General features: G+C 36.0%; 1 protein-coding gene across 1 annotated transcript; it reads left to right on the forward strand.

Moving 5' to 3' along the window:
- The first annotated feature begins 9,457 nt into the window (after nucleotides 1–9,457).
- Nucleotides 9,458–10,384, forward strand: LOC126491402 (olfactory receptor 4N5-like). The gene is given in 1 exon segment (XM_050127039.1): nucleotides 9,458–10,384. A coding segment is annotated over 1 exon segment (927 nt).
- Nucleotides 10,385–10,803: the final 419 nt, after the last annotated feature.

Genomic DNA, 10,803 nt, shown 5'->3' on the forward strand with positions numbered 1-10,803 from the left:
CACCTGATTTTCAACAAAGGATCTAAAATGGAAGAAAGAAAGCATCTTCAACAAATGGTGCTGGCATAACTGGATTTCAACATGTGGAAGAACGAAAATAGATCCATATCTATTACCATGCACAAAACTCAAGTCCAAATGGATTAAAAACCTCAATATAAATCCAACCACACTGAACTTGATAAATAGAAAGTGGGAAGTAGACTGCAACACATGGTCTCAGGAGACAACTTCCTACGTAGAACTCCAATAGCATAGACAATAAGAGCAACACTGAACAAATGGGAACTCCTGAAACTGAGAAGCTTCTGTAAAGCAAAAGACACTGTCATTAAGACAAAAAGGCAACCTACTGACTGGGAGATCTTCACCAACCCTGCATCAGCAAAGGTCCGATTTCCAAAATATTTAAAGAACTCAAGAAACTAGACATTAAATTCTTGAATAACCCAATTATAAAATGGGGTACTGAAGTGAACAGAGAATTCTCAACAGAAGACATTCAACTGGCCAAAATATACTTAAGGTCATGTTCAACTTCCTTAGTGATCAGGGAATTGCAAATCAAAACAACTTTGAGATACCATCTTACACCTGTCAGAATGGCTAAAAATCAAAAACACCAATGATAACTTATGGTGGAGAGGATGTGGAGTAAAGGGAACACTCATCCATTGCTGGTGAGAATGCAAACTTGTGCAACCACTTTGGAAATTTGTATGGCAGTTCCTCAGGAAACTGGGAGTCAACCTACCTCAGGATCCAGCAATTTCATTCTCGGAAATATACCCAAGAGATGCCCAATCATACTACAAAAATATTTATTTGTTCAACTATGTTCATAGCAGCACTATTTGCAATAGCCAGAACCTGGAAACAACCTAGGTGCCCCTCTATGGAAGAATGCATAAAGAAGGTATGGCACAAATACACATTAGAGTTCTACTCAGTGGTAGAAAAAAAAATGACATCTTGAGTTTTGCATGCAAATAGGTGGAAATAGAAAACACTATCCTGAGTGAGATAGCCCAGACTCAAAAAGATGAATTTGGTATATAGTCACTCATTAGTGAATTCTAGCCCTAAACAAAGGACATTGAGCCTATAGTTTATGATTCTAGAGTAGCTAAATAATAAGGTGAACCCAAAGAAAAACATTTATTTATCCTCCTGGAAATTGGAAGTAGACAAGATCGCTGGGCAAAAGTTGGGAGCACGGGGGTGGGTGTAGGGTGGGGGAAGGGTAGATGGGGAGAGAGAAGGGAGAAGGGGAGAATTAGGGAAGTGGGATGGTTGAGATGGAGGAAGGGTGAATATGGGAGCAGGGAAGAAGTTATCTTAACTAAGGGAACCATTTTAGAGTTGGCAAGAGATGTGGTTCTAGAGGGGTTCCCAGGTTCCAAAGAAATGTCCCCAGCTAGGTCCTTGGGCAGCAGAAGAGAGGGTGCCTGAACTGGCCTTCTTTCATAGTCACACTGATGAATATCTTGCATATCACCCAAGAAACTTCATCGGGCCATGGATTGAGGTAGAGACAGAGATTCACACTGGAGCACTGGACTGAGCTCCCAAGGTCCAGATGAAGAGCGGAAGGAGGGAGAACATGAGCAAGGAAGTCAGGACCACGAGGGGTGTGTCCACCCACTGAGATGGTGTGACTTATCTGATGGGAGCTCACCAAGGGCAGCTGGACTGGGACTGAATTATCATGTGTTCAAACCAGACTCTCTGAATGTGGCTGACAATGAGACCTGACTGAGAAGCCAATGATTATGGCACTGGGTTTTGATTCTACTGCACGTACTGGCTTTTTGGGAGCCGAGTCTGTTTGGATGCACACCTTCCTAGATCTGGATGGAGGGGGGGGCCTTGGACTTCCCACAGGGCAGGGTACCCTGATTTTACTTAGGACTGTAGAGGGAGGGTGAGGAGAAGAGAGGAGTGGGAGGGAAATGGGAGGAGGGAGTAAATAAATAATTAAATAAAAATATTTAAAGCTATTAATAAAAGTGTTGTTTTATTGCAATTACTTAATTATTAATTTTGGCATTGTGTTTTGTGTTTTCAGCTTTAATAATTATAGCTTTGTATTATTTTTTTCCACAGTCTCTATGCCATGTTCATTCTTCTTTTTAGCCTGAAACAGTGCTTTAGTATTTTCTTGAGGTTTGAATGGTTGGATATAAAATTTTTAGGCTGCTTATATTATGGCAAGGTTTTCTTTCTTTTGCAATTATGGCAGATAATTGCACTGGTTAGTTGGGGTTAGAAATTCCGTTGTTTTCAGATGTATAATGCATTGCTCTGGGATCTTCTGTATTGCAGCTTCTTTTGGGATACAAGCTGTTATTCTGATGGGTTACCCCTAATATGTGACCTGTGATTTTTCAATTGCAGCTTTGGATACATTTTCTTTGTTATGTATAGATAGAGTTTTAACTGTAATACACATGAGGATTTTCTTTTTTGATCTTATTTTGGTGTTTTGTGTGACTATTGTATTTGTATGAGTGGGGCTTTCCTTATTTTTGAGATGGTTTCTTCTATGATCTTGTTGAAAATTTGGCCTTTATTATTGATTGTGGATTCTTCTCCCTTTTTATGCCTGTAATTCAAAACTTTAATTTTTTTCAACATATCCCACTTTTCTATGTGTTCTTTTCCTTTGTTTAATTTTTCATGTCTCTTGCTTATTTGTTCTAGATCCTCTATTTTATATTGAGTTCTACTATTGTATCTTCTACATTACTCATTCCGTTTATAAGATTTTCTCTTTAGGTTTCTAGTTGAACCAGTGAGATTTTCCATTCTTATCTTCATTTCAAATTGAGTCCTCTTCAAGGCTTATTTTTCCTGAATGAATTCCATTATCAAATCTAGGCTTGTCTTCAGTATTTCTACCAGCCATGTTTCCTTGGGCATCACTCAGACATTAATTCCTCAGATTTTTCTCCTTGATTTCATTAAGATATTTCTTTGTGTTTCATTTAAACTCCTTGAATTCTTTGATGAAATTTATGGTTAGCACAGGTAATTACCATACTCACCGTGGAAGCTGTGAACACAGGATGGGGTCAAAATATGGAAAATAATTGGTCCACAGATACAGAGTTTCACAACCCATAGCAGAAGTTGTAGACCCAGGTTTGTAACAGTATCTAATCCAAGGTAAAGCTCACATGGTTGAAGGGCATCCCATAAACTGTGGTGTTAAAGGCTGTGAAACAAAGAGGTAACTCAAGCTGTCTGGACAAATGCAGTTGGACTTTCTTTGGCCCACTAGCTCCCAAATCATGACTCAAAGACTTTTTATTAGTCGTGAATCCTTGGTCTTAGCTTAGACTTGTTCACAAACAGCTCTTATAACTTAAATTGACCCATTTATATACTAATCTCTTGTTCTCCACATTGCTCATTACCTGTCCTCCATACTGTACATCTGACTTCCCAGTATCCTGCTGGTGAATTTGCCAACTCTCAGATTCTTCCCAGAATTCCCTTTTCTTCCCAGAAGTCCCACCTATCTTCTCCTTGCCTAACTATTGGTTAATCTCTTTTCCAGCCTGAAACATTGATTTTTGTAATTAATTTTTTATCTTTTGCATATTGAATAAATATTTGTTTTGGTTAGTTATACATGGAAAATGTTTTGTATATTTATCAGTCATTTTTTTCTTCTTTTTTTGAATTCTCTGTTCAGATCCAGCCCATTTTTGAATGAGTCATTTCTTTGATGGCTCTCTATTCTTCAAGTTCTTTATGTGCTCTGAATATAATTCCTCTGGCAGATATATAGCTGACAAAGATTCTCTCTTCTTGTGTGGGTTGTGGGATTACTCTGCACTCTACTGCAGCTATATAGATATATTTTAGTTTCGTGCAATTCAACTTGTAAATTTTGGCAATTTTAGTGTTTCTGGTTTCATATTGTGGTCTTTTATTTATTTTGAATTATTTTTGATAAATGTAATACATGTATGTCGAATTTAATTCTCTCACATGTTGGAAACCCAGTTTCACTGTATCATTTGTTGAAGAATCTGTCTTTTCAGTATGAACATTTGGAATCTGTCTTTAATATCAGATTGCTGTCATTATGCATCCTCATGTTTGGAGCTTACTTTTTTTCTATTAGTCTCATTTGAACTCTTTAAATTACTTGATGAAGTGAATTTTCAAAAAAATCTTTGTTCTGGGGTTCATCTGGATAGTTTTTGTAGGAATTTTTTATTGGTTTGCTAAATTTGGGGAGAAATATTATTTAAATTTCATATTGTTTGTATTTTTGTAATGAAACCTGAGCATGTAGGCTTTTTGTTAGTTTTATGTCTGATACAGGTACATCTTGCTGGGATGGACACCATAGGAAGAACAGACTGGGTCAGGCTTGAAGGTTGTGTACACGGTGTGGGTGTAGTAAAGTCATGTAGACTCAATGGATTTGGTAGAAGAAAGGATGTATGTCTTGATCCAAGCATGTATATTAGGGGTTTTGTAGATGTGGCTAACCAGACAAAAACAGACGTGAAAATCATGCTAGATCCTGGGTTTCAGGTGGGTAGACAGATAAAGCCAGACTGAATCTGGAAGATGAATGTAAGGCATAAGGAATGAAAATATTTGCGTATGGAGATCTGGGATCATGGGATGTATATTCTGGCCAAAGCCTGGAGGTTGAGGGTAGTATGCATATGACTGAACATAATAGGTTTGGACACTAGATGAGAATTAGGGTAGGCTGTGGAGTGTGAAAGCAGGTAGATCAATCTTTGGGCAATTTCGTGTTGATGCTAGAATCATATTTTAGGAGTAGTCCTGGTTCAGTTTGGGTTAGGCAAGATTTTGAAGCTCAGAAAGATGACTTGTGTAGCAAATAGGATTCTCACAGTCAAGCTTTAGGAGTCTGGAAATGTGATCAGAGCCTTTTCTCAGGTGTTGGGCTCTGGTGGAGACCTGGTCTTCTGGTAAGCCTAGGTTTGGAGCTGCTACAATGGCTCAGAGATTAAGATCACTGCCTGTTCTTCCAGAAATCCCGAATTTAATTCTCAGCAACCACATGGTGTCTTACAACCATTTATAATAAAAATCTGGCGCCCTCTTGTGGCATGCAGTTATGCATGCAGGTAAGAGACTGCATAATAAATAGATAGATAGATAGATAGATAGATAGATAGATAGATAGATAGATAGATAGATAGATAAATAAATGTTTTAAATGATGCATGACACGGGATTTCTCTCTCTTCACACAATATAGGTATATTCTAGTATACATATTACTGACTAAATATTGATTTACTTCTTCAAAAACATGAAGCGATTGTTATTACATACGTGGAAATTTTATTTGCTTTCCCTTGTGAACTTAAGTGCCAGACCATTCTAGTTGTCTGTGATAATTGGAAAATTTAAAATCTATCAAGAACAGTGAGGTTTTAGATGCCATCTTCTTTTATTATCTAATATTTAGAATGTACCTGAGGCTGCTGTACTTGTTTGAGTTGTTGTTCTATTAATTCCCATTTGTATTAAATAGGTGCTAATAAAATCCCCAGGGACATTTTGTTTTGCATCACAAATGTAAAGAGAAGATTTCACAATTTAAAGATTTACCAATATGAGAAAACATATTTAAAGAAAACTTTTACATGGTCAGTTGACTTTTTTCCAATGGATGGAAAAGAATAGCTACTTGATTGAAATTATTGGACTCCTAATAAGGTAAAAGTTTTTAGTAATTCTTTATATTTAAAATAATTGTATATGAATAAGAAATAGATATTATTATTTTTTCTGGAACTACTTTTGCTTTGAAATTCAGAACAGCAGACAAGATGCTGCTGAAACAGACCAAGAATGAGCACTAAATTCTACTGTTTACTACCTCCTATCCTCTCAATAAATAATACTGCCACTTCTGATGTCCAGAATTAAAGAGACTAACATTTTATTATAAAAAAAAAAATAACAATATCTTTTGTATCCCCAAACTTAACTTTAATTTGACTATAATACAAATGACTGAACTTCCCCAATACTGCGCCAAAATAAAAGCTGAATAAAGTAATTGGCATCAGATTGTATCAGAAAACATAGGTAAAGAGTCTTACAACAAACTTCCCTGATTTCATAGGTTTGCAAATACTCTTTTCCCTGTTTATGTGAACTGTTCCTTGTTTTATACATGATCCTAACATAGAGCAATATAATGATCAAATGTGAGGAGCTGAAATTAAGAAAGAGTGATTTGGTCGAATAATCAAGTGTTTATATAAATCTACCTGTGATCCTGGAGTCAACACCAGGGCAATTGCAGAACCCCACTAACATATCTATTCATCATATTATACTAGAATTTAACTAATCACGGAATTCTTTCTTAGGTCACTTTAGACACTAACTGCTAATCATTCTATTTTATTTTGATTCTCTCCATTTTTTTTTAAGAAAAGCAGATAAATTCATTCTCCTCCATAGATGAAATTGCATACATTAAAAATATCAGGTCTTGCCAGGTGGTGGTTGTACACATCTTTAATTCTAGCACTTGTGAGGCAGAGACAGGATCTCTTACATCAAGGTCATCCTAGTCTATAAAGTGAGTTACAGGACAGCCAGGGTTACACAGAGAAAACCTATCTCAAAAAAAAGCAAAAGAAAATCATGTGTTTTTCTAAAATTCACAGTGTCTGATTTACACATAAAACATGTTATTTAGCTAGTATAATAAGTAAAGCTGAATTTTTTGAACAAAGATCAACATTTGTTCCAAATGAGTGAGAAAGAGGAAAAATGTGGAAGAAAATGAAGAGTAATTTGGATGAAAATATTTCAAAGTGGCAAAATTTTGGAAGAAAAGGCTCAGTATTGACAAGTGAGAGAAATTGCTAATCATAAAAAAAACTATCAAAATGGACACCTGAGAATTATTTACTGTGCCTACTGTTCTTTGTAGTGGTTAAGATGATCCTGACATAACTTAAAGAAGAATTTGTGTGTGTATTTTTAATTATGTATTTTTTGAGAGTGTAATTTAATTAAATCATTTCTCCCTTCATTTTCCTTCTTCCAAACCCTCTTTACTCTTTTTTTTTTTCAACTTTATGGCCTCTTTTATCACTAATTTTTGTTGATCATAATTAGCTGGTAAATGTAGAGAACAAAGCAAAAATGTTAATTAAAAATATGGAAAAGTGAGAGGATTAGAAAAAATGATAGACAGGAAAACTGAAGAAATACATTGCAAGAAAAATAAACAATGAATCCAAAAACACATGTAAAAGAGTATAAGAAGTAAAGTCAGATTGTCAGGGATCAAATGGAGAAAGAAGGAATGTAAGGAAAAAATTCATAAAGATGATCAAGAGTGAGATAGAATGCTAGGATATAAATTCTGTTTCAAAATCCTTAGCTTAAGAAACAAGCATACTGTTTCCTAACAGTGCCTATGGAAAGAACTCTGGATAATGGGGAAGATTTTGTTGCTTCTGCACATGTATGTTCAGTACCAAGAGTTTGGGGTTTTGTCAGTTGAAACAAGCAAATTTAGAAACTGCACAGAATTAAGGATTCTGTCTTAGCCTACAATAACAATCCCTCATCATTTCAACTGGCTGGACTAAAACACTTGTTCTTTTGCAGTACATTGTTTTTCCAGACTTCTCCTATTTAAACTTATTTTGTATAGAAAAGTGTCCACTTGTTACACCTCTATTCTCAATTACTGGGATCAGCCCAATTGGAGAGTTACTGAAACAAACACAGACATGGAAGGGGAGAAGACTCGAGGTTGGTTAAAGATGTTAAACTACACAGGATTTCATATGATAGGCAGGAGGGATCAAGGTGGACCCAGAGAAAAGCAATGAAGGAGAGAAATGGCCCCCCTCAGGCCATTTAACTCTTCACATTCTGAATCGAGGGAGAAGTGGGGTATCGGTGTTGTGAAGAAGTAGGAAAGATGACCTTGAACTTATTTTTTCTGAGAGATTTTTACAGGCAGAGTGTGGTATAAAAGTGATGGTCAACATTTGTATACATAAATAAAAGACAAAAAACTCTTCAATGAATTCAAAGGGAATTAAATATTTTTCCTCTTTCAGTTTGTTTACACTTACTAAGTAAGTAATTGTACACTTCTCAGCGTGTGTTGGTGTGTCCAAACATGTGCCTGTGCATCTTACAAACTGGTTCCATAGCATCTGGAAGCTATTTGTTCATGTTATTAATCACCTGTAAGTTTATATATACATGTAGTAATATAAAATGATGTCAAAATTTCTCATGAACTCTCTTTAGGAATTTATCAGTCTGACTTTTCCCTTTTCTCTCTTCTCTTGCTAATAAGGAAAGATTATTGATAATTTATGCAAATCTTAAACAAAAATCTATTTTCTTTGAAATTATTCCTCAAAATTAAGTAGGAACATGCCAACAAGTCAACATAATCAGCATTTGATAAGAATTCACACTTTTAGTTTACTATTTGTTTATCATAGTATATTTAATAATTGTACACATTTCTGGAGTATTTTCATCATATTAAAGATTACAAGTATATATTATAAACCTCTTTTTCAGCTGTCACCCTAATCAAAGCCTAATCAGTTTATTGCCTCTATAGATGTTTCATTTTGGAGAGTTTACTTGAGTTCATTTTGTGACAATCTTCCTTCAAACACAGACTATTTTAGGTGACTTACATTTTAATACTTATCAGCAATTCATTGCTTTTTATTCCCAAATTGCTTACATCTGTAACTGTAGTGTAGTGTGTGGTGTGGCAGGCTTCATCCTGCCGCCCAGCTAGCTTAACCCCTGAAATAACCACACAGAAATTGTATTAATTAAATCACTGTCTGGCCCATTATATCTAGCCTCTTCTTGGCTAACTCTCACATCTTGATTTAACCAATGTTTAATAATCTGTATGTCACCAAGACGTCGGTAGATTTTAAACAAGATCCTGAGAATATGGTTGGAAATTAGAATGGGAAACAAAACAAGCATGTAACTGGAACCAGCAATTACATAATTCAGAAATGAAATAAGAACCTAAAAGGAAACACATCATAGAAACTGAAGTAGAGAAGCAATTTCAAATACAGTTTTCTCTGTGATGATACAAAGGAGGGTCAAAATTCAAGCATATTCTAGCAAAAGATTGAGTCACCACCAATAGAATAAATAAGATAACAAAAAGAATGGTCAAAATAGCATGAAATGTGGACTATATTCATAAGTTTGCACAAGTTATGTGCATGAATGGAATGAAATGAAAATAAATCTATCGAAGAACCAAGTCTTAGTGGGGATTAGAATAAACTGGCTAATGGGGCTGCTTTTACCTATGGTGCACTGGTTATGGCAAACATTGCTTTCAAGTAATTTAAGCTGTGAAACTGAAGGAAAGGCACATGTAACACATGATATGTTTTATTCTGTATGTTAGGAAGTGATGGAGACCAAGAACAGCTCAGTAGTAACAGAATTCATCCTCCTGGGACTGACTCAGTCTAAAGACACTCAACTCCTTGTCTTTGCACTCGTTTCAGTTTTCTACCTCATAATTCTTCCTGGAAATTTCCTTATCATTTTCACCATCAGATCGGACCCTGGACTCACAGCCCCACTTTAATTCTTTCTGGGTAACTTGGCCTTTTTGGATGCCTCCTACTCTTTCATTGTAGCTCCCAGAATGCTTGTGGATTTCTTCTGTGAGAAAAAGGTCATTTCTTACAAAAGCTGCATCACTCAGCTCTTTTTCTTGCACTTCCTTGGAGCAGGAGAAATGTTCCTTCTTGTTGTGATGGCTTTTGATCGTTACATCGCCATATGCCGCCCTCTGTACTACTCCACTCTCATGAACCCTAGAGTCTGCTATGCATTATTGTTGGCTCTGTGGCTTGGGGGTTTTGCTCATTCCATTGTACAAGTGGCTCTTATCCTGAACTTGCCCTTTTGTGGCCCAAACCAGCTGGATAACTTTTTCTGTGATGTTCCTCAGGTCATTAAGCTAGCCTGCACTGATACCTTTGCAGTGGAGCTCCTGATGGTCTCCAACAGTGGGCTGCTTACCCTCTTGTGCTTCTTGGGACTTCTGGCCTCCTATGCTGTCATCCTCTACCATGTCAAAGGACAATCTTCTGAAGGGAAGAGGAAAGCTGTCTCTACATGCACTACCCACATTATAATTGTGTTTCTCATGTTTGGGCCTGCCATTTTTATCTACACCCGCCCCTTCCAGGCTCTCAAAGCTGACAAAGTTGTTTCTCTCTTCCACACAGTCATCTTTCCTTTGATGAATCCTGTGATCTATACTCTTCGCAACCAGGAAGTGAAAACTTCTATGAGGAAGTTGTTAAATCAGTATGTTGTCTGCTGACTGGATAAATGAAAGAGGAAACAAAAAAGTGAGAAATGTTGTTTAAAGAGTTTAAACCATGTATTTATGCATGTATCAAATCAGTTCTTTAGCAAATACTGTTATGTACTTCTAGTTTTCTGATACTATTCTAAGCACATGGATAGGACAGGTACAATTCTAGGTTTCCATTGAAGTATTTAGGGAAAACAAAGCAAACTCATAAAACACGATAAGCATCATGGAAAGCACAGGAACTCAAAGATTTGAAAATTTAGGCACATTTGCAACACAGAAATGGATTAGAATAGTTACATCTAAGTTAAGAGAAGTAGCAGATGCATAAGAACAAAGTATTTTAGATTTTAAAATATTTTAGATGACTTTACTGAAATCTTAAAATAATACAATTGAAATATGTAAAGATTATTTAATTTTTA

Source organism: Alexandromys fortis, unplaced genomic scaffold (genome assembly GCF_014885135.2).
Source record: "Alexandromys fortis isolate MF-2015 unplaced genomic scaffold, M_Fortis_MF-2015_v1.1 scaffold_233, whole genome shotgun sequence".
NCBI classification, from domain to species: Eukaryota; Metazoa; Chordata; class Mammalia; order Rodentia; family Cricetidae; genus Alexandromys; species Alexandromys fortis.